A 24,920-nucleotide genomic window follows, 5' to 3' on the forward strand; every position below is an offset into this window, starting at 1 on the left:
GAAGACCTAAGCTGTAGGGAAGCGACTGTTTGATATGGAATGGGTGGCAGCTGTCATAATGTTACTGAACTTATTCACAATTTAGGTTCCATAAATATAAGTTTCTGTTTTGTCGAATCAAAATTTGCCCCTCTTTTCAGTACTCAGTTCGTACCTAACAAGACAAATCCATTCAGGTCACAGACAACAAAACAATCTTGTGTGAATTGGATATTTTTTTATAGAGAAATATAAAGATACTTGTCTATTCATAATTTTGCTAACCATGCCAGTGGCTCCTCTTATTTTAATGCCAACAAGTGATAACTCTCTGAAATCTGTAGTTTGTTTAATTTTGTCTCTTAATTTCCCTGATATGGCACATATGGGACTACCTGTCTCAATCAAGCTATAATCTTCCCTACCTTCAGTCTGACTCCCATATATTTCAGTTTCTTTGTTTTTCTGGTTCTGATGTAAAGATCTCCTATTATTTCTCCAAAAACCTGATCCCTTATATTATTTTCTCTATTCAGTTGTATTTTGCTCAGGAGCACACAATATTCCCCTAAATTGTGACAACTCTCATATGTAAGTTAGTCAGTGGTGATAGTGTCATGTTGGTCTGAATTTGCATGCTTAAAGAGATGAAACTTCTCACAAATTGAATTCAGCTTACTTTTCATTTCACTGTTGTCACTATAGTCCTTATATTTATCCCAAATTGTTTTTAATATCTTCTTAGACACCCTATCTGTACTATTAATTGTCCCCCCCCTCCTCCCACCCCAATCAATGGATGCTTTACTGGCTGCGCTGGCAAAATTTGATTCTCAAGTTGAATTGAAACCAATCGTGACACATTCTTTCACTAATACCATACTTACCATATGTACTTGAGAGCATTTGAAGAGACTCACTGTTTTCTTCATATTGAAACAAAAGAGTAACACCTCCTGAAAATGACGAGAATTAGGCTGACATTTTCAATCAAGAACAACTTTATGATGCAGACACAAATTGACTAATGTTTGAATGAGGTTATGTTGACTGAGGTCCAAGCTAACTGCCTGATGTCTGCGATCTGTTTCTTTCGACCAGTACTTACCGTTGTCGCCATCTATCGGCAAACGGCAGAAGCAAAGTTGTACACCTTGTAATTCTTTCATTCAACATGTGCACCAGTGTATGTGTCCAGGATCACCACTTTGAGCACCTTTGAATGTTCTATTCCTGGGCAACGGTGCAGGAGAGTCAAAGCCAATTTTGCGTTATGTTTTTACTTGGTTTTCTGACAATTCCAGCAAATGGACGAGATTGTGATCCCGGGCTCAAAGTCAATGTTGTGTTATGTAATTTATAACATTGTGTTTCAGTGAATGGTACACTGTGATACATTTTTGAATAGATCTTTAGGAGAGGAAATGAATTACTGAATAAAAAATACAGGGTGCCATTTAAAAAAAGTCATACTGCTCTTTGTAAAAAACAAAGCTACAATGACCCCCCAGGGGGTCCACAACTCTTTTGTGGATACGTGCGTAGCGAGCACGGGACCCCGAGCTAATGTGGCCCTCCTTCCTTTTCGGGCTGCATACCTTCCTTTTCCACATCCTTCCCTATCCCCCATCTTCGCCCCCCCCCTCCCCTCACCACTGGCTCTTTCCTTCCCTTTCTCCCCCTCTGGGAGTATGGTTTGTGCCTACGTCCGGAGATGGATGCTCGTAAATGTAACGCATTCTTCGCCTTCTCTGCTTGTATGTCTTCATCCTTCCTTTGTCCTTCTCTTTTCCTTACCTCTTCTCTTTACCCTTTTCTCCGCTGCGGCGTTTGAGACCTCTCTTCTTTCCTTTCGCTTTCTTTTTTCGTGCGTAGCCGGTGACGGGGTAACGCGTAATTCCCCGCCCCGGGTAGACAGGTAGGACACGTACGTACCCCCTGGTAACGGCCAGGCCCAGGGAGGGGTGATTACCTTCCGAAAGTGCTGATTGGTCCCTCCGTCCGTTTGTAGGAAGGTGTGACCTGAGGTGTGAACAATCACCTAAGGTGGGAGTGCCCTCTGAGAGGGCCCCCACAAGGGAGGGGCGCGCCATCGGAGATGCCGGTAATCCTGGGGGAGTCTTCCGCAATGGTTTCGTCATCTTCCACTATGTCTGCTCACAAGCGTAAGTTCACTGAGTCTCAGCCACAGACAGTTCTTCCATCGTTGCCACAGTTCCTTGTTGTTTCTCGGTCTGACGAAGGTCACGACTTCTCCATGGTCAACCCTTTCATTACTCAGAAAGGTGTCGACGCAATTGCAGGTCCTGTAAAGTCTTGTTCCAGATTACGGGAAGGCACCTTGTTGTTAGAAACAGTCAGTGCCCTCCAGGCACAAAAATTGCTGCGTACTTCACTGCTCCACACCTTCCCTGTCCGGGTTGAAGCGCACCGCACTTTAAATTCCTCACATGGAGTCGTTTATACACGCTCCCTCGACGGATTGTCTGAAGAAGAAATTCAGCACTACCTGTCTGACCAGGGCGTAACGGCTGTTCATAGAGTTATGAAAAGGGTTGACATGAACATCATTCCAACCCGCACTGTCTTCTTGACATTTGACAAAGTTCAACTCCCATCGAAAATCAAAGCAGGCTATGAGATAATTTCCATTTGCTCTTACGTCCCAAACCCTACGCGTTGCTATCGGTGTCAGTGGTTCAATCACACCAGCAAGTCCTATTCCAATCCGGCCAAATGTGTTACGTGTGGCAAGGATGCCCATGAGGGTGCTTGTCCACCTCCATCCCCTCGTTGCATCAACTGTATGGGTGACCACGCTGCTTCCTCTCGAGATTGCCCCATTTTTAAAGACGAAAAGCTCATTCAGGAAATCAGAGTGAAGGAAAAGGTGTCGACCTTTGCTGCTCGAAAATTATTCGCCAGTCGACAGCCCACCGTGCCTCAGACAGGAAAATACAGCACTGTTCTTGCTTCTCCTCGGCCAACAAAGGAGGCAGCCACGCAGACTTGCGACCTCACCTTTAGTGCCACAGTCGTCAGATCAGCTATCGCAAAGATCACCCGTTCAACCTCACCACTTTCGCCTGCCCACTCTATGGCTCACCCTTCATCGGATTCTGCTAAATCTCGAGCCCAAAAGTCAGACACCAAGACTTCGAAAAAAGAGCATACTCGTGAAGATTTTTTACGTACCCCAACTTCACAACCATCGGTTCCTCCTCCATCTAAACATCATATTTCCAAGAAGGCTAATAAGAAACCCAGTTCATCTCCTTCTCCGCCAAGGCGGGTCTCATCTACAGCACCACCTGGCGGCCGATCAACCGGCCGATCGCTGGTGGCAGGAGCTGCTCCTGAACAACCTATGGATCAGGATATTCTGCCTTCGGCTGAATGCCATTCCATGCTGTCGGTCGCAAGCTCTGAGCAGTCGTTGAGTTGACGGCAACCTTGGTCACATTCCTCCATTTTCTGTTCACCCTATGTCCACTATCCACTGGAATATCCGCGGCATTCGAGCCAATCAGGATGAATTGTCGATCCTCTTACGATCCTACTCGCCGGTCATCTTCTGTCTTCAGGAAACAAAGCTGTGTCCCCATGACCGCTTTGTTCTTCCCCATTTTCAGTCCATACGATTTGATCTCCCCTCTGTTGAAGGCACTCCAGCCAATGGAGGACTCATGATTCTTCACCATGATACTCTCCATTATCACCCAATCCCCTTAAACACTTCCTTCCAAGCTGTTGCTGTCCGTCTTTCCCTTTGTACTGTATACATTCCATCGTCCACACCAATGGCACGAGCTGATCTCCTTCATCTTCTTGGTCAGCTTCCAACCCCCCCCCCCCCCCCCCCCTATTTGCTGGTTGGGGACTTCAATGCCCACCACCCGCTTTGGGGATCTCCACATCCTTGTCCACGTGGCTCACTATTGCTAGACGTCTTCCACCAAGCGGATCTAGTTTGCCTCAACACTGGGGTCCCTACATTTTTGTCTGCCTCCACGACAAATTTCTCTCATTTGGACCTTTCGGTCGGTACTGTTCTGCTAGCTCGGCGCTTCGAATGGTTCGCACTTGATGATACACACTCGAGTGACCACTTTCCATGTGTCCTTAGACTGCAGCCTCAACTGCCATATATGCGCCCGCGACGCCGGAAGTTTGCCCAAGCTGATTGGACACTTTTTTCGTCTCTAGCGAGATTCGATGACCGTCACTTTCCTAGCGTCGATAATGAGGTAACATATATTACAGACGTTATTCTTACAGCTGCAGAACGTTCAATATCACGCACCTCTGAATTGCCCCAGCGCCCCCCAGTTCCTTGGTGGAACGAGGCATGCCGTGACGCAATACGTGAGCAGCGACACGCTCTTCGCGTTTTCCGCCACCATCCTACTTTGGCCAACTGTATCCGCTATAAGCAATTCCGTGCGCGATGCCGTCGCGTCATCCGCGATAGCAAGAAGGCAAGCTGGAAATTCTTTATTAGCTCATTTAACACCTTCACTCCCTCCTCGGAAGTTTGGAGTCGGATTCGACGGTTATCAGGCGCGCCTAGTTTCTCCCCGGTCTCTGGGCTCACTGTCGCGCGTGATACGTTAGTGGACCCCGTCGCAATTTCTAACTCATTGGGTCAACACTTTGCTGGGATCTCGAGCTCTTCAAATTACCCGCCAGCTTTTCTCCCGACGAAACGTGCAGCTGAAGTGCAACCTCTTGCTTTCTTCTCTCAAAATCGCGAAAGCTATAATACTGTTTTCTCCATGCGGGAACTCCAACATGCACTCTCTTCTTCTCGCTCCTCCGCCCCAGGACCGGATGGTATCCACATCCAAATGTTGCTGCATTTATCAACCCATAGTCTGCGTTACCTCCTTCGCCTTTATAATCGAACTTGGACCGACAGTACTTTTCCCAGACGATGGCGGGAAGCTATCGTCGTTCCTGTTCCGTTCCGAAACCTGGAAAGGACAAACACCTCCCCTCTAGCTATCGCCCCATTTCTCTCACGAGTAGTGTGTGTAAGGTTTTGGAGCGTATGGTGAATTGCCGTTTAGCTTGGTGGCTGGAGTCCCGCAGTCTTTTAACACCTGCCAAATGCGGTTTCCGAAAGCATCGTTCTGCAGTTGACCATCTTGTTGCTCTCTCCACTTATATCATGAACAACTTTCTCCGGAAACGTCAAACAGTAGCAATATTTTTTGATCTGGAGAGAGCATACGATACCTGTTGGAGGACAGGCATCCTCCGCACACTGTTCTCTTGGGGCTTTCGAGGTCGGCTGCCCCTTTTTCTTCGCGAATTTATGGCAGAGCGCACATTTAGAGTGCGGGTGAACACTACTCTCTCCCGTACTTTCTCCCAAGAAAACGGGGTACCCCAGGGCTCCGTGCTAAGTGTTGTACTGTTTGCCATTGCCATAAATCCAATTATGGATTGTCTCCTTCCTGATGTCTCGTGCTCCCTCTTTGTGGACGATTTTGCGTTCTACTACAGCTCTCAACGGACCAGCCTTCTTGAACGACTTCTTCAAGGATGTCTCGATCGCCTCCACTCTTGGAGCATCGAAACTGGCTTCCGTTTTTCTCCCAGTAAGACCGTTTGTGTTAGTTTTTGGCGACGTAAGTAGTTTCTTCCACCCTCCTTACATCTAGGACCTGTCAACCTTTCGTTTTCGGACGTCCCTAAATTCTTGGGTCTTATGTTTGACAGAAAACTGTGCTGGTCCTCCCACGTTTCCTATCTTTCGGCTCGCTGTCTGCAATCCCTCAACACCCTCCGTGTCCTGAATGGTACCTCCTGGGGAGCGGACCGAGTGGTCCTTCTCCGCCTCTATCGCGCCTTAGTGCGCTCGAAATTGGACTATGGAAGCATAGTCTACTCCTCTGCTCGGCCGTCTATTCTTCGTCGTCTCGATTCTATCCACCACCGTGGATTACGTTTAGTGTCTGGAGCTATTTACACCAGCCCTGTGGAAAGCCTTTATGCTGAGACTGCTGAACCTCCGCTGTCCAATCGGCGAGCAGTCCTTCTGAGTCGTTATGCTAGCCATCTGTCTTCCATGCCTGCTAATCCAGCCCATGACATTTTTTTTCGACGCCTCCTTGGATGTAGGGTATGCAGGCCACCCTTCCTCCCTACTACCACCGGGAGTCCGCTTCCGTCAACTGCTCCATTCTCTTTCCTTCCGCTTTCCTAAAACCTTCTTGACAACTTGGGGTACAGCACCGCCTTGGTCTGCCCCCGGACCTGCCTGCTCCTTGACCTTTGTCAGTTTCCCAAGGATGGTACCCCTTCACTTGTTTATCGTCGGGCATTTGCTGCTCTATGTGCACAAATGAAGGAGGCCACATTTATTTACACCGATGGCTCGAAAACATCGTTAGGTGTAGGGAGTGCCTATATTGTTGGCGACACCCCAAATCGATTTCGGCTTCCCGACCAGTGTTCGGTTTATACTGCAGAGCTTTACGCTGTTCTCCAGGCTGTCCAATACATCCGCCGCCATCAGCGGATACAGTATGTTATCTGTTCAGATTCTCTCAGCTCTCTCCTCAGTCTCCAAGCTCTTTACCCTGTCCACCCTCTGGTCCACCGGATTCAGGACTGTCTGCGCTTGCTCCACCTGGGGGGCGTCTCGGTGGCGTTCCTCTGGCTCCCAGGACACGTTGGTATCTATGGAAATGAGGCGGCCGATATAGCAGCCAAGGCTGCAGTCTCTCTTCTTCGGCCAGCTATTCGATTGATTCCCTTCGCCGATCTATGGAGCGTTTTATGTGGTCGTGTTGTTCTTTTATGTCACGCACATTTGTCGACACTTCCCCATAATAAATTGCGGGACGTGAAAGCTCTTCCCTGTGTTTGGACCTCTTCCTCGTGAACGCGTCGTCGGGAGGAGGTAATTTTAACTAGACTCCGGATAGGGCACTGTCTTTTTAGCCATCGACATCTTTTAAACGGCGATCCTCCCCCACTCTGTCCCCACTGCTCTCAGCTGTGGACAGTAAGACATCTTTTAATTGAGTGCCCCTATTTTACTCCATTACACGCCCGTCTACAGCTGTCGCCTGATATATCGTCCATTTTAGCAGATGACACGCGCTCGGCCGATCGCGTTCTCGAGTTTATTAATGCCAGTGAGATGACGTCAGTCATTTGAAGCTTTTTTTGGGGACAACCAACCCCTTTCTGTAGTGGATTTTTAAGTATTCCTTCTGCTTTTAGTTTCTCCAATTTTTTGAGTTTCGTTCCCATTGCTGCTGGTTTCCATTTTCGTTTTTTACTGTTTCCTAAGTCACGGACCGGGCGCTAATGACCATAGCAGTTTTGCGCTCTAAAACCAAAACAAAAAAAAGCTACAATGAAAGCAATTGTGCTGATTGATGTCCCACTGACAGCTAAAGAACATTTGCTTGAAACATTTTGTAATTTGCACTTGGACAAACAGTTATTTAGGGTGGTCAAGATAAATGGGACAACCCCAAATTATGGAAATTCTATCACTTGAACTTACTAAAACATTACAAGACAAAGACTTACCTGACAAAGTGAGTGAGTATTGGAATATGTTGAAAGAAGGAATCAAAAACAGGGCATAAAGTATACAATATTTAAACGGGGTAAGGGCAGACTGCTGTGGGTTACACAGGTAATGATTTTTAAGATGGAGGAGAGAAGAAAATTTAAAAAAACAATAAATAATGAAGGTACAGAAAAATGCACCGAAGGGTGAATAACAAACTGCGTAGAGACTCAAAGCAGGCTGGTAAAAAATGGCTAAAAGAGGAGTGCAACTCAGCTGAAGAACTGGAGAGGAAGGAAAGATATGATTTACTGTACAAGTGAGTAAAAACAACATGAGATCAAAAACAGACCAGAAAGTGCTACTGTGGAAATTCTCAGTAAAGATGAAGATGTAGAGTGCAAAGATAATGAGAACATCCTACAGAGATGAGAATACTATTTAACAGAGCTGTATGACACACTTTCCAATCCAAAAACTCGGGAATTTGGATCTGTGAACAGTGTGAATGATGATGAGGAAAGTTCAACAGTCATAAACAAAGAAGTAAAGACTGCAATAGCTGCAATAAAGATGGGAACAAATAGGTACAGATACAATACCAAGAGAAATACTAAATGTTTGAACAAAGAAGGGGTAAGATTAATACTGAAGTTATGTAACAAAACATACAACAGTGGTGAATGGCCAGAGGACTTTCTAATAACAGTGATGATTTCAGTACTAAAGAAACAAGGAACCAAGAACTGCAGTGAGCACAGGACAATTGGCCTCATTTCACATTCAACCAAAGTTATGTTAAAAATCATTAATACTAAAAACTGAAAAGGTAATGGAGGAGAATCTGAAATAAAAGAACCCTTTTGTTTTACATTCCTGTTTTGAAAGTTCTGTAATTCCAATGGTATCTAATAAGTGATTTCGCACAATACACTCCTGGAAATTGAAATAAGAACACCGTGAATTCATTGTCCCAGGAAGGGGAAACTTTATTGACACATTCCTGGGGTCAGATACATCACATGATCACACTGACAGAACCACAGGCACATAGACACAGGCACATAGACACAGGCAACAGAGCATGCACAATGTCGGCACTAGTACAGTGTATATCCACCTTTCGCAGCAATGCAGGCTGCTATTCTCCCATGGAGACGATCGTAGAGATGCTGGATGTAGTCCTGTGGAACGGCTTGCCATGCCATTTCCACCTGGCGCCTCAGTTGGACCAGCGTTCGTGCTGGACGTGCAGACCGCGTGAGACGACGCTTCATCCAGTCCCAAACATGCTCAATGGGGGACAGATCCGGAGATCTTGCTGGCCAGGGTAGTTGACTTACACCTTCTAGAGCACGTTGGGTGGCACGGGATACATGCGGACGTGCATTGTCCTGTTGGAACAGCAAGTTCCCTTGCCGGTCTAGGAATGGTAGAACGATGGGTTCGATGACGGTTTGGATGTACCGTGCACTATTCAGTGTCCCCTCGACGATCACCAGTGGTGTACGGCCAGTGTAGGAGATCGCTCCCCACACCATGATGCTGGGTGTTGGCCCTGTGTGCCTTGGTCGTATGCAGTCCTGATTGTGGCGCTCACCTGCACGGTGCCAAACACGCATACGACCATCATTGGCACCAAGGCAGAAGCGACTCTCATCGCTGAAGACGACATGTCTCCATTCGTCCCTCCATTCACGCCTGTCGCGAAACCACTGGAGGCGGGCTGCATGATGTTGGGGCGTGAGCGGAAGACGGCCTAACGGTGTGCGGGACCGTAGCCCAGCTTCATGGAGACGGTTGCGAATGGTCCTCGCCAATACCCCAGGAGCAACAGTGTCCCTAATTTGCTGGGAAGTGGCGGTGCGGTCCCCTACAGCACTGCGTAGGATCCTAGGGTCTTGGCATGCATCTGTGCGTCGCTGCGATCCAGTCCCAGGTCGACGGGCACGTGCACCTTCCGCCGACCACTGGCGACAACATCGATGTACTGTGGAGACCTCACGCCCCACGTGTTGAGCAATTCGGCGGTACGTCCACCCGGCCTCCCGCATGCCCACTATATGACCTCGCTCAAAGTCCGTCAACTGCACATACGGTTCACGTCCATGCTGTCGCGGCATGCTACCAGTGTTAAAGACTGCGATGGAGCTCCGTATGCCACGGCAAACTGGCTGACACTGACGGCGGCGGTGCACAAATGCTGCACAGCTAGCGCCATTCGACGGCCAACACAGCGGTTCCTGGTGAGTCCGCTGTGCCGTGCGTGTGATCATTGCTTGTACAGCCCTCTCGCAGTGTCCGGAGCAAGTATGGTGGGTCTGACACACTGGTGTCAATGTGTTCTTTTTTCCATTTCCAGGAGTGTACATTAAATCTCATATAATTTATTATTCCATTTGTTTACTAGTAGCTCATGATTGTCAAATATATGTTCACAATATTTTGCATTTACAAATGAAGCCACAATTAACAAACTTTGGGTTAGCATTGTTATCTTTCAGTATTTTATATAATATGATGTATATCCTATGTAAAAGTCTTTTTTTATTGTATATGCCAGTTTCAGCATAAAATAAGCAAGGTATTGTGGATAGTTACTCATAAAAATAATAATTTAATGAATTTATACTGTAGTTTTGTTGACTTGATTGTTAAAAAACGTATAAATTGGATGAGCACAAGGCTCAAGAATGGTCAGTTGGAGACAGTTTTGAGAAGCAACCACTGTGTCGCACGTCTGTGCAATAATCTAATTGTTGTAATATAGTGTTGTGACTATGTAGCCTGTTATGTAGAGTGGGCTCCCACTAAGAAGAAATGGCACAGCTTGTCATAAATAAACCACTATAAAATGACTTGGTACCTGGATTATTTCATGGAATTCACATAACTTGATCAATTTAGCAGATGAGATGGACCAAGGCAATGACTACTTCAGCAGCAGCAGGAAGCAGATTACTCCGAGTTATTCCGAACTAAGATACACATAAGAAATCAACTGAACTATATAAGTGTTACTGCCGAATTAATTACTAAAGTGTAATGTTTTGTAAACTTCTATCAGTAAACATTTGCATTTGTCTCAAAGTAATTCTTTGAGTATTTCTTTTTATTTTTATTGGCTTCTAGCATACAAACTCTTTAGCCATCACAAATAAATGTACTGACACACATAACAAGGTAACTTTTTTTTCTTCGTCTTGCGTACTGTTTGGGCATACATTCATATGTTTTCAGATCAAAATTATTGTAACCAGATTATAAAACACAGTTGACTATTAAAACTTTATTTGTTAATGAAGTTCTTTAGTTAAGTTCAATTCATTTTAGATTTTTATGTCTTCTTTCGCTAGAAACCGGGATATGGCATTGTATGTACTCCTGGTTGTGTCTCCAAGAATTAGGATTGTGCAAAACGGCTGGCAGTGACCAAGTCTTAAGAGCTCCTTTAACAAGTCCACTCTGCCTTTCTCATAGCATCTATACTGAAATAAGATGTGGTTTACGTCACCAATTGTTTCCTCTTCAGATTGATAGTAGGGTATCTCCGATACGCTGATTCTATGTAATTGGGCAGGGGAAGATCCATGATTGAGACGAATTCTCACACTGGAAGTTACAAATTTCCTTGAATGTTTGAAATTTGCAAACCATGGCTGTCTTGCTATGAATGTCCGTATGCGTACATAGCTTTTACCTCTTGTTTGACGGCTTTCATTCCATTCTTCCTGCCGCAAGATAATCACTTGTTGTTTTACTTTTAGGAGGTATTCTGTGTATGGGAGTTTATGTCCATAGGTCTTCCACTGTTAATCACATCTCTCTCTAGTTGATCTGCTTTGCCATTGTATAGAATGCTGGAATGTGATTTGACCCATACAGATTCTATAAATTAGCCAGTCTTCTTAGCTTTGTGGCATTGATCCAGTATGTCGAGGGTGTATTTACTAGTTCTTTTGTCCCAATTCCTGTAACTAATGGATTTCAGAAAGCTTTGAGAGTCAGTGATTATTACTGCCTTCGAGATTTTGAGAGATCTTGCATATTTGATTGCCTCTGTAGTAGCAAAAGTTTCAGCAAGAAATATGGAAGCATCACCTGGTAGTTGAAACTTCCTTTCTAATTCTTTGAGTGGTGGAGGCCAGTGTGATAAATAAGAAACACCCTCATGATCACACGTTCTTGATGTCTATGGAACACAAGAATAACAACAAAAATTGAGATTTGTTTTGTTTAAATCAAATAATCTCTTTTTGATGTTGAAAATTTTCGCCCCAGTAAAATTTCACTGTCCCCCCACATAACCACTTTCATTACAATGTGGTGGAGGAGCTGGGATTCTCGTAAGTCTATCTGGTGTGCTAATCTCTGTTAATTCCAGGTGCCTTTAATAACTGACAAATGAATGATGAACCTTGTTTATATGTGTGGACACAAGAAAACGGAAGCTCAACTGTAAGGACCTGCAATATCGCTCATGGACAAAAGATGAGTACTTTGTTTTTCAATTATATTCAGTGTTAACTTCAGTTTTTCAAGACAGTGCTGCATCCGTAATAGTTGCAGTACAATGTTTTATCTGTGTGACGATTCGTGGGTAGAGAATATTGTTTATTGATTTTGATCAGTGTTGCAAGTCTAACACTCCTATTATGGGTGAGAATAATATTCTATTATGAGTGAGAATAATATTATACAAGTACCTATGACCACTAGGTCGGGTAGGAAAATTTGTGCTTCGATTCCGAAATTGAATTCTGAAACTCATAATCACGAAAATGCGTCACGCAGTTCGTGCTCTCCTTTGCATGGCTTTGAACGATCAGGCCAACCTATAAATTTAATTGATCAGTTATCCCAATTGTTGGATGTTAAATTGTTAGATCATAGCATGAATGTTAATCAGAACATAAATAGTAACTTTCAGCAAATCTATGCAACTTTAAACCCTTTCAAACAGAATTTAGATACAACCAATACAAAATTGGCCAACACTATCATTCGTGTGACCACATTGAAACAAAGTTGATTGTTTAAGTCATGTCACTGACTCAGAAGTAAAAGTACTAAATGATAGGATTGAAGTCATTGAGGAACGAATCAGATTCACAGAAACAAATCTTATCGAGTTGATCAAGAGCAGAAAAGCTGAAATTTAAGCTATAAAGGAATATATTACTTCCGAAAGTGTATATGGTAACCCAAAACTTTCAAATAGTCAACTTAAGAGTAAAAATTTAGAAAATAACCTTGTTGCTAATTGTTGCAATAACAACAGTCTGTTTGCCAACCCATGTACAATGTATTGTTAAAAACTTTCCCTGGAGATGTCAGATTGCATCCTGTAGATATCTTATATCAATGCAAAGACAGTTTCACACCTCGTATGCCAGAACCATTAAAAGTGAAAGTAGCTAAGTGGTTTCTGGATGGTGAAGCTTTATCCTGGGCAAATCAGAATGTAAGCCCTGAAATGACTTTCAATCAGTTTGAAACACTGTTTTTAAATAAATTCTGGTCGGAAAGCTGACAAGCTAGGATAAAGGCTGAATTTTTGAACAGCAGCAAATATAGAGAAGGTAAATTAAGCATGCAAGAGTTTTGTGAAATAACAGTGAAGAAAACTGATGCACCTAGACAAACCTTTAGATGAGTTAATTCAGACTTATGCACTGAAACGATGTCTACCAAACAGAGTTCACTGGGGCCTAGTTTATGGGCCAGATGACTCAATTGAAGATTTTTTGAAGTATGTGCATAAGCTAGACTATGCCTGGCAAACTCGCGACAGGTCAAACAATCAAAGTAGGGGAGAGTACCAACACCAGTGTGGTGGGTTCTCCCAAAATCAAAATTATCATAACAGCAACAGACAGAATAACTATGGTAACAGGAACAGTGGTCAAAATAGCAACAATTACAGACAAAATGCCAACTCAAATCAGAACATACAGTATAGACAGGAAAACAATTAGCCACCTCATTGGGGGCCTGTCAGTTTGAGGTGAGTAGAAAAACTCGTAACCAGGCTAAGAGTAGGAGATACAGACACAGATCACACCACCAACATCACACAGATAACAGTAGGAACTACCAAGCTAATAATGTTAATAAGCACTATGAATTTTGGAACTATATGTTGAAAGAAATGAGTAATGATGACACAAAGACAAAAATAGTTATAAGCTTAGTGATGAGGGCCTGACAAATTTATTTGACAACAAATGTGTATCCAAGGGTAGTTATGATGATTATAGTATTGCTAGTTTGTTTGTTAATGATGATGATGATGATGATGATGATGATGTAGCAGTAGAGAGATTTGATGTTGTAGCTGAGATCCATGCAGATGCATGTGACTCTGATGATGATGATGATGATGATGATGACAATGTTAATGATATTTTGTTTCAAGAGGAGCTTGATGGGATGATTTTTGTAGAAGTATTGGGACATGAAGTTAATAATATTGATGTCAGGGAGATTTTGGCTAATAGTAATGATAAGAATGAACAAACTGAGCAGATAGGTTACAATGTTTTAGAGGTTTTAAATAAGCAAGAAATCCGTGAAGTGAAATGTATGAAGTGAAATGTAGCAGTGATGATGATTATTTGGAATTTGAGAATAATGAAGTCATGGAACACAAGCAAATAAGCAAAGAGGTAAGTAATAATTCAGGCTGTCAGCAAGGTATAATTAGTAAGTCTGCTTATTCAGAAAGCAGTAGTTTGTCAGATCCAGAAGAAATTTAGTCTAATAGTGATATGTCTTTGAGTAATTTACAAACAGCTTCAGTGAACAAGCAACACTCAAGCATTAATTTAGATTGTAAAGAAATAGAAAATGATTTATTAATGGAGGAAGTCAAAGTTGATAAACAACAGGTAGTCCATATTTTGAAATAACAATTGAGAATTGGAAAGACATGTGTCTAATAGACACAGATAGTCCTATTTGTTGTATATCTGGTAAATTAAGAGAGAGGTTGAAAAACAGTGCTTCATACATAGAATTTCCTGTAACAGGTGTTAATATTAAGGGAGCTACAGGTAAGTGCAGCAAGCCAATTTCCAAACGGGCTTTGATTTCATTTTTAATTGGGGATTTATCATTTGAACAAGGATGTTTTGTGGTGCTAGACCTAAATGAAGATATTCTGTTGGGCATGAATTGGATAATAAAAGCAAATGCAATTTTTGATTGGGAAAACTTAAAAATATGATTCACAGAATCAAAACTGGTTGTTCTGGTGAGGCCAGATCACATTTAAAGTGTACAGAAAATTGCAGTAATCAGATAAGAGAAACTGAATTTTCTAATGACATGTGCATTGAAGGTTTAGAGGAGGAACAGGACGACAAATTTGATAGTAATAGGTTTTCACAATTAGCCAGTGATAAAGTAAATATTGCAGATGGCTTATCTAATTCTGAGAGAGAAGAGTTAGATCAGTTCTTGTGGGAATATTATGACGTTTTTTGTAACAAGCCAGGAAGAGTTAAAAATTATGTCTGTAAATTAAAAATGAAATAGCATGATCCATTTTTTATCAAACCATATGGGGTCCCAATCGGCAAAAGAAAATTAGTGGAGAGAGAATTACAGAAGATACTAAAATGGAGGATAGTGGAAAGGAGCAGCAGCCAGTACAATAACCCACTGGTCATTGTTTCTAAGAAATATGGAGGTGTTAGGCATGTTCTGGATTCTTGCCATTTGAACAAACTCCTTGAATGGGAAACTGACCATCCTGAATCCATGGAGGAATTATTGAATAAATTCAGTGACACAAAATATTTTTCCAGTCTAGATTTGACATCAGGGTTTCACCAAATTGTTTAGGACCCTAATTCAAGACACAATACTGCATTTTTATGTAACGGAAAAAGCTATCAATATTGTGTGGTGCTATTTGGACTTAACATTTCAGTTGCTGAATTTGTCCATGCTTTAGATTATGTCTTAGGTAGGGAATTATTGTCCAAATTGGTAATTTATGTGGATGATATTTTCGTAACTAGAAACACATGGGAAGAACATATTGAAACTTTAAGGCAAATTGGAAAAAAGTTTAGACAGGAGGGTATAACTTTGAAATTAGAGAAATGTAAATTTGGAGTGACAGAATTAAAATTTTTAGGCCACAATATTAGTGCAAAGGGGATTCTGTCTGACAAAGATAAACTCATGGCCATAGAGGAATTTCCAATACTCAAAAATAAGAAGCAACTTAGATCATTTTATGGTTTGGCAAACTTGTACCAAAAATATGTACATACACAGGCACTTATTGCACTGTCTCTCAGAGAACTTCTTAAGAAAAATTCAATTTGGGAATGGACAACTAAATGTCAAGAGGCATTCAATGAAATTAAGAAGCAACTTTGCAACAGTAAAATCCTTCATAGGCCTGATTGTGCATTACCATTCTGTCTTATGACTGATTAAAGTGATTATGGGCTTAGAGTATACCTTTTTCAGCAGAAAGCAATAAGTGGGGCTATAGAACACTTCTCAATCAGTTTTGCTAGTAGAGGATTACAGAAACACGAGAGAAATTATACTGTCACAGAAAAAGAACTTTTAGCTATTGTCTGGGGATTTAAAAAGTTTAAGAGCTACCTAGCTGGTTATAAAACAACAGTTTTCTCTGATCACAAAGCTTTGAGCTACATACAGGAATGCAAACTTTTTCATGACAGAATTACCAATTGGGCTATTTTCCAACAACAATTTGACTACACAATACATTACATAAAAGGAGACCAAATGGGGTAGCAGATGCTCTGTCTAGATTACCAATGGGGGGGTGAACAAGAAAATGAAAACTTACAGAACAACAAAAATTTTCGGATCATGTACATTTAGGGGATAAAAGGGGAAAAGGAATTGCTAACCTCTGTAACCAATTAAGGTGTAACCAAAATCAAGATGAAGAATGGAAAATAGTAAAGAATTATATGGATTGTGGTGGTTATCGACTGCAAGAGTCGACCACCACATCTTTGAGAACGAACTTCTTTGAAAACTGTTGATCTCAGTGTGTTCCGAACTCTGTATTCGAGTGGATGTGTTTTTACCGACATGATCAAAATAAAGTTAATTCATTATAAATGAGCGAATACTTAATGTTTGGTTCGATATTACCATACGTAATATCTCGACCCCCATATTGGTGACTCCGACGCTCACGAGCGCCGCTTACAATGCCAGAAATGTGTACTGGAACATCGCCATGGACAAACAATGCAGCAACCCTTTGGCGGATTTCTACGTCCATCGACTTCGCATCGCGCCACATCTGGATGCAGTGTACAGGAAGTGTAATTAGTGTGTAAATTCCAGACTCTTGTGTGAATCGTGCTTTTTGGTAAATTTTGTCACCTTCTCACACATCGACAATGCGACAGAGGCGGACATGTTGTCCGTCGAAACCCGCTCAACGAGTCAGTAATTTCACTTCCGAGCAGTGCAGTGCTCCTTTGCCGATTAATTTGGACAATTTTGACTTGCTTTTGTGTAATGAATTAACTTTGTGCAGTGCTTTGACATCGGACAATCATGCCAAACAATGGACCGCAACAAACGGGGACTATGTTGCAAATCCCAGTTTGCACGAACTACGGCTACATTCTTGCTCTTTTCTCATATGACATACAAAAAGCTTTGGATCAAGGTGATCAGGTACATGCTGTATTTCTTGGTTTCTGAAAAGCATTCAGCTCAGTACCACACCTACACTTACTGTCAAAAGTAAGACCATATGGGGTATCAAGTGAAATTTGTAACTGGATTGGGGACATTTTGGTAGCGTGGATGCAACATGTTATCTTGAATGGAGAGTCATCATCAGCTGTAGAAGAAACTCCACCCCAGGAAAGCGTGTTGTGACCCTTGCTGTTCATGTTGTATATTAATGACCTGCAGACAATATAATAGTAGAATCATGCTTTTTGCAGATGACACAGTTATCTATAATGAAGAACTATCTGAAAGAAGCTGCGTAAAAGTATTCAGTCAGATTTTGATAAGATTTCAAAATGATGTAGAGATTGGCAACTTGCTTTAAATGTTCAGAAATGTAAAATTTTGTGCTTCACAAAATGAAAAAATGTAGTAGCCTATGACTATAATATCAATGAGTCACAGTTGGAATCAGCAAACTCATACAAATTCCTGGGTGTAACACTTTGTAGGGATATGAAATGGAATGATCACATAGGTTCAGTCATAGGTAAAGCAAGTGGTAGACTTTATTTTATTGGTAGAATACTCAGAAACGGCAATCAGTCTGTAAAGGAGATTGCTTACAAATCATTCATGTGACCGGTTGCTGAAGTGTGTGAGGCCAGTACTAGATAGGACTAATGGGGGATATTGAAAGTACATAGAGAAGGGCAGCACGAATGATCACAGGTTTGGTTAATCCACGGGAGAGTGTCACAGAGATACTGAAGGATCTGAACTGGAAGACACTCTTGAAGAGAGATGTAAACTATCCCAAGAAAGTCTACTAACAAAGTCTCAAGAACCGGCTTTAAATGACTGCTCTGGGAATATAATAAAACCCCATATGTATCTCTCACATAGGGATTGTGAAGATAAGATTAGAATAGTTACTGCAAACACAGAGGCACTCACAAAATCATTCTTCCCAGGCTGCATATGTGAATGGAACAGGAAGAACCCCTAATAATTGGTACAATGAGATGTAACCTCTGCCATGCAGCTCACAGTGGTTTGCAGAGTATGGATGTAGATGTAGATGCAGATATAGATGTAGAAAAATCTGCAATATAGACACAACCATCAATGATGCTTGACCTCACGCAACTGCCCATTTGGATTGCTGCACTTGGTCATCCACTGTGTTACTCAGGCTTTCAGTTTAATGAAGCATGAGTCAGTACACTATCATCAGATTTTTGCAGAGCATAGGCGTCGCAAAATAGATTAATGCACAAAACTAAGTTTGCATGTAACTATGTAAAAATATGATATAAAATAAATAGGTAAGGCTATTCTTTAACAATCTTAGGCTAATTACAGCCAGATTGGTTTTCATATTTTATATAATAAGTACTTATATCATCACTACCTATTTTGAAGTGCGAATGTGGGACGTGCTAGACTGGAGAGATGACACCAGGCAGAAGAGGCTTATATGCAGCAACAATGAAAGCATGCTGTTCTAGAAAGGATAGGTGCTGTTAACTACTTATTTTTCTTTTTTTTTTTTTTTTATTTACTTAGTGGTCCCCCATCGTGACGATGCTTGGATCAAAATATTACTACTTGTATTAAACTTTAAGGGGCAGTTTTTTTTCTTTTTTTCATTTAATTTTATGTTTAAGTTTTATTCTCATTGTGATTAGTGAGGTGTTCTTTTACTAACACCACTACCATTAATAATTATCAGCTGACTGCTTTGAAGAGGGCTACTGTGCTGCACGTTTTGACATGTCCACCTTTCGAGAGTTCTTAGGTTATTTTGATGTGCTTTTTGAACCACTGTTAATATAAGATATTCACAGCAGTGTATTCCACTTTAAAACACAATAAACTAAATGTACTGGGTGGTTATAATTAAAGTGCAGCTACTCACAGATGCCCAGTGTTGGCTGTAATTATCATATGGTAGCAAAACTTGGTGGATATTCTAATGCAGTAATGCAGAAGCAGTTTATGCTGAAAAAAAAATATTCAATTTTGACCACCAGGTGGAGATCTGGCACTGTTAGTACAAGAAAGACATACAGAAATGTTTCCATATGTAATGGATTATGAACAGGACATGGGCATAAAAGGTCAAACAAGTGAGAAAGGCATAATGTTTATTTTATTATTAACTGCTTCTTAACAATTTGTTCAATACGAGCACCGGAGATGTCGACAAGATACTGTACAGTACCAGATTTGCAGCTGGTGGCCAGAAGTGGAACTATTTTTTTTTTTCAGCATAAATCAGTTCCACATATTGCATTAGTGTATCTAATAAGTTTCGCAGCCATAGGATGATTAAAGCTCACACTGGACCTCTGTGAGTAGCTGCACTTCAACTATAACCACTCGATATATCATTGTTGCTTTCAGGTTTATAAAAAAGAAGCATGCACAGAGCTCCACAGTCAGTCCATCACTACCATTCACATAGATACTGGCTGAAAAAATAAATAAGGTTATGACAGTAGACACTAAAGATGATACGAAAAGGGTGATAGTATAATTCATTAATTTAAGTGCAAGCAATGTGTGTATATCGCCAAGTGTGAGCACTGAAGCATCATTTAGCTTTTTGAAGTCATCCATTAAGTTGCTGCTAATGACGGATGATGACTGCAGGATTTTTGTGTTTTCAGTGAATTTACTAAGCCCTGTTGTCCTAAATATTCTGTAACAAATTATGCCAGAATATGTCAATGTTGCAGCTGGAAGACTATGGATTTGATGAGAGGGTGTTGATGAATATAAAAGTTCAAATGGCTCAAACCTAAAAATATGTGCAAAGTGATCATTGAAATACATAAAAATTATGGAAAAGTGTTATAATTTGAATGCAATTGACTATTATTTATTTCCTAAACAACTCAGGCCTGTTGTATGTGACATTATGCACGTATCTGACAAGTTGCCACCAGTGTTTCACTGTGATGACTTTATTTCCGAGTATGACTATTGTGATAAGCATTTCAGTTAAATGGAGACTGTCATCTTAATGGACCACATCCTATTAAATTGCACAATGAAGTCCCTGTAAGGGAAACAAATAAAATAAATTGTTTAAACTTGCTCTTATTGGCCGGCCGAAGTGGCCGTGCGGTTAAAGGCGCTGCAGTCTGGAACCGCAAGACCGCTGCGGTCGCAGGTTCGAATCCTGCCTCGGGCATGGATGTTTGTGATGTCCTTAGGTTAGTTAGGTTTAACTAGTTCTAAGTTCTAGGGGACTAATGACCTCAGCAGTTGAGTCCCATAGTGCTCAGAGCCATTTTTTTTTGCTCTTATTTTTTCTTTCATATAAAAATGCATAGTCAGTACACTTCAGCCACTTGGTAATAGCGCCATTCTATTTTTACTGCACATACCTTACTAAGCTATAGTGACAGTGCATCTTTACATACTATGGGTAATATAACTGTGTGGGAGCCAGCAGCAGTGGCATAAATGCCAACCACTTGGGTATCTGTTTATCCAAGCAATGAGGCGCTGCTGGGGAGCACCCATGCACAGCTGCAGGGGTGGCCAACAGTGTTAGTTACCTCACTAGTAGCAGTGTGGATGGGGTAGAGCGGGCAGCTGCCTCCACCCCGGCCAAGTGTAGTGCTGGAGCACACCGTGGAAGATATTAGTTTTTAACAAAGTGCATAGCTCTCCTACCCCAATATAGGGACATTCCTGCCATTATTTACTATGGTATTACAGTATCAGGGTTGCCAACATTTCTTTCAAGATGGCCGCCGAGTTAGATCACAGTTCTTTTCTTCGTCCGCTAAAATAACTTATTTAAGAGGAAATAGTGTCAAATTTAAATTTTCTTCATCTTGTATACTTGCTGTAGTGTCAGTTATTGTCACACAATTGAATATTAGCGTCCCAGCAGCGCTTGTTGTTGAAAAAACCTGTTCTTCAGCTGAGGTCCCGATAATCGCGACATAACCCGAAATTTTGCGTGACATAAAAAAAAAAATTCTATTAAAGATCTCTTGATAGTGAAAAGTTCGTTTAAAAAAGACTGCTACTAGTTTCATCAGTGTCTATTGTTGCAATAAAAGTGTAATTAAACGTTTCTAAATCGTATTTAATTGACACATTTCATATTGTATACTATAGTTCAATTCTTTTATCTTGGCGGCTCGCGCATGCCCGCCCAAATGCTCAAGATTGCTGCGTTGCCAGTTCCACATGATGCACACGCCAATAGAAGCAGTGCCATAGTATAGTATAGTTCGCAAACTTATGTTTAGGGGGGAGCGTGCAGTTCATGAAGTAAAGCCACCACGGCCGCATTAACCCTTTCGCTGCTGCAAAGACGTGCTCCCCGCATTCCGCGCTGTGCGCCATTTTGTCACTGCACTGCTCGCCTGTGCAGGCACATGGTGTTCCGACTGCTCTGACACACTTTCACAAAAACTATTTGGCCCAAAAATTTGAGTATTACACATCTTCTTGACTGATACCTTCCCCCCATAAATGACTTAATTTTGCTTCGATGTTCAATGCAGTTATTGTGCAGCATTAAATGTAGTAAACCATTGCATGAAATTTTGAAGAGTTTGCAGAGGTAAAAGTCCATAGCGTATACTTTCCGTATGGCCGATTTTAGTTGCCACAATCTTGAGTATGAAATGTGGACAAGATACCTAAATTTCATATAAAATTTACTGTATAACAATATCTCATTTAATTTAAGTACGACATAGGTGTCGTATGTAATATTGAGAAATATTCCATCTTTCGCGACTGTAACAAAATTTATAATATTACTTGAAAATATAGCTCTTCAGTTGCGCAGGTAAAAAATTCTCAACTTTACCTAGGTTTCAACTGCTCTAAGGCAGCCTTCATCAGAAGTAAAAAATTTTTACATTACCTATAACAGAGTTTTGGAATAATATAAAAATTATTAAATTAAACATATGTAATAAAATTACATCAATAGCTAACTGCTACGGTACAGTAGACAAAGAAAGCATACTTACATAGAGTAAAAAGTTATGAAATGGTTTAGAGCAACAGTGCTCACGTTAAAGATAAAAATATATTTGTACATTATAAAATTTTCCTAGGAATGCACAACTTGATTAAGTCGTGCCGCTGCCCCCTGTGGGTTCGGGGGTAAGAATAGGCCCGCGGTATTCCTGCCTGTCGTAAGAGGCGACTAAAAGGAGTTTCAAACTTTTCGGCCTTCTGTGATGGTCCCCTGTTGGGTTTGACCTCCATCTCTCAAAATTTTCCGAAGAGCGAGCCGATTGGGGAAGGGTGCCTTACTTGGTGCATTGTGTCCATCTTGCGATCAGACCTTTCGCCAGCTTATTCGCTGTTGAATTGCAGTCCTGCCCGCTCTCCATCTCTTGGGCATGACTACATTCCTGCGTGCAGATTACACCTTGCACTGTGCAGTGCCTCTTTCTGCACTGACGGCGACCATGGACCACATGTTACCTAACATCCAGCATGGTAGCCAGTCCGTTGTGTGGGGCCGCCATGTACCCTGTTGGTTGTAGCCCCCTGACAACACAGGGATCGCTCTACTGATGCCTGCGCTGTTAACTCCCCACATATGCCAAGGAGTAGATGCCTATCCTCCTGGGGTATCGGGACTCCCGGTAATGGCCATCCTGCCAGGTGGCCTTTGCTGTGGCTGGGTGGCGCCCGTGGGGAGGGCCCTTGGTCGGAGTAGGTGGCATCAGGGTGGATGACCCGCAATGAAGCGTGGTACATCGTCTCTCGCTGGTGGCCAGCCGCCAGCAGTCTCTAAGCGTTCTCGGGCTCACTTTAACGCTCAGAAGTACGATCCGAAAACGTTCCCCTCCCTGGCCTCACCATGGGAGGAACGTAAGTCTCAGGATGGCAGTAGCAGTTATTCGCCCCAATTCTTAGTTTGTACGAGAGCTGATGGGGAGTCTTTTCTCTCCACAAAGCCTCAGTTCTTCGTCGAGCATTTAGAGGACAAGTTTGGGGAGGTGGAGGGCTTGTCCAAAATGCGCTCTGGATCGGTCCTGATACAAACGGCATCCTCTGCCCAGTCACGATGGTTACTTGCTTGTGACAAGTTGGGAGATGTTTCTGTTACGATCACACCGCATAAGTTTAAATATGGTCCAGGGAGTTATTTACCATAAGGACCTTCTTTTGCAGTCTGATGACGAGCTGCGTGCCAACTTAGAGCGCAGAGGTGTATATTTCGTCCAGCGTGTTCATCGGGGTCCGAAGGAAAATCAGATAGCTACCGGTGCCTTCATCTTGGCCTTCGAGGGTGATACGTTACCGGAAAAGGTCAAGGTGATGGTCTACCGATGTGACGTCAGGCCCTATATTCCTCCCCCGATGCGGTGCTTCAAGTGCTGGAAGTTCAGCCATATGTCTTCCCGCTGCACTCCCAGCCTCACATGTCGAGATTGCGGACGCCCATCTCATCCCGATACTTCATTTGCCCCGCCTCCCATCTGTGTCAACTGCGGGGAGCACCATTCACCTTGCTTGCCAGACTGCAGAAACTTCCAGAAAGAACGCAAAATCATGGAATATAAGACCCTGGACCGACTGACTTATACTGAGGCCAAAAGGAAATACGACCGATTACATCCCGTGAGAATGACATCTTCCTACGCCGCTGCTAGAACACCAGTGCTCGCCCCATCAGTTTCGCGACTACCGGCCGGATCGATGAGTGGTACAACTCCTCCTGCCCCCTTGCCAGTGGGGCGCTCTACCCACCGGGTTGCTCCTGCGCCACCTACCTCAGGAGCAACACCATCCCCTCCATCAGGGACGTCCGTCCCTGCTTCTAAGCTGGAGAAGTGTCCAACTTCTTCAGCTTCTCACGCTCGCAAGGGGTCCCTTGGGTCCCTCCCTTCCCAGGTTTCCACCAGTGGGAAGGCTGACGACCGACAGTGGCGTAAGTGCCCACAATCAGCTGGTCGAAGGGCTTCACGATCCTCCTCAGTCCCAGAGACTGAATCGGTGAAGCCCTCCCAGCCAGTTAAACCCAAGGAGCAGCGTGAGAAATCCAAGAAGAAGAGCTCTAAGCCCAAGGAACTCGCAGTGGCAGCCACCCCACCGCAACCTTCCAGCTCTGCGTCTGAGGACGAGGTGGAGATTCTGGCGTCCGCTGAGGACCTCGATCTCGCCGGTCCCTCAGACACCATGGATAGCACTAGCACAGGTGCTCAATCAGAGGCAGCAGGTGACCCAGCGGCGTAGTCTGCCTTCCCAGTCCCGTCACGCCTTTCTCAGCCATGGACAACACCATCCTCCAGTGGAACTGCAGTGATTCCTTCCACCATCTAGCTGAGCTCCGCCAACTTATCAGCCTTCACCCTTTCTTCTGCATTGCTCTTCAGGAAACTTGGTTTCCAGCAATGCGAACCCCCGCCCTCCGTGGCTGTCGGGGTTATTATAAGAACCGGGCAGCATATGAAAGGGTGTCTGGTGGCGTCTGCGTCTATGTCCTTCACACTCTGCACAGCGAGTCTGTCCCTATCCGAACACCTTTAGAGGCTGTCGCTGTTCGGGTGTGGACACACACAGGCTGTTACCATCTGCAGTCTTTACCTTCCACCGGATGGTGATGTCTCACAGCATGTCCTGGCTGCGCTGATAGCCCAATTGCCGCCACCTTTCTTGTTACTGGGCGACTTCAACGCCCATAACCCTCTGTGGGGTGGGTCAGTGGCAACAGGTC

At 42.9% G+C, this 24,920-nt stretch overlaps 1 protein-coding gene across 1 annotated transcript; it reads left to right on the forward strand.

The window, feature by feature from the left end:
• The first annotated feature begins 7,478 nt into the window (after window positions 1-7,478).
• LOC126195475 (coiled-coil domain-containing protein 1-like) lies at window positions 7,479-14,107 on the forward strand. The gene is made up of 2 exons (XM_049934104.1): window positions 7,479-7,538; window positions 13,754-14,107. Exons 1-2 carry the CDS (start codon window positions 7,479-7,481, stop codon window positions 14,105-14,107), a joined length of 414 nt encoding a protein of 137 aa, XP_049790061.1.
• The last annotated feature ends 10,813 nt before the right edge of the window (window positions 14,108-24,920 follow it).

The sequence above is a fragment of the Schistocerca nitens genome, chromosome 7 (assembly GCF_023898315.1).
Source record: "Schistocerca nitens isolate TAMUIC-IGC-003100 chromosome 7, iqSchNite1.1, whole genome shotgun sequence".
NCBI classification, from domain to species: domain Eukaryota; kingdom Metazoa; phylum Arthropoda; class Insecta; order Orthoptera; family Acrididae; genus Schistocerca; species Schistocerca nitens.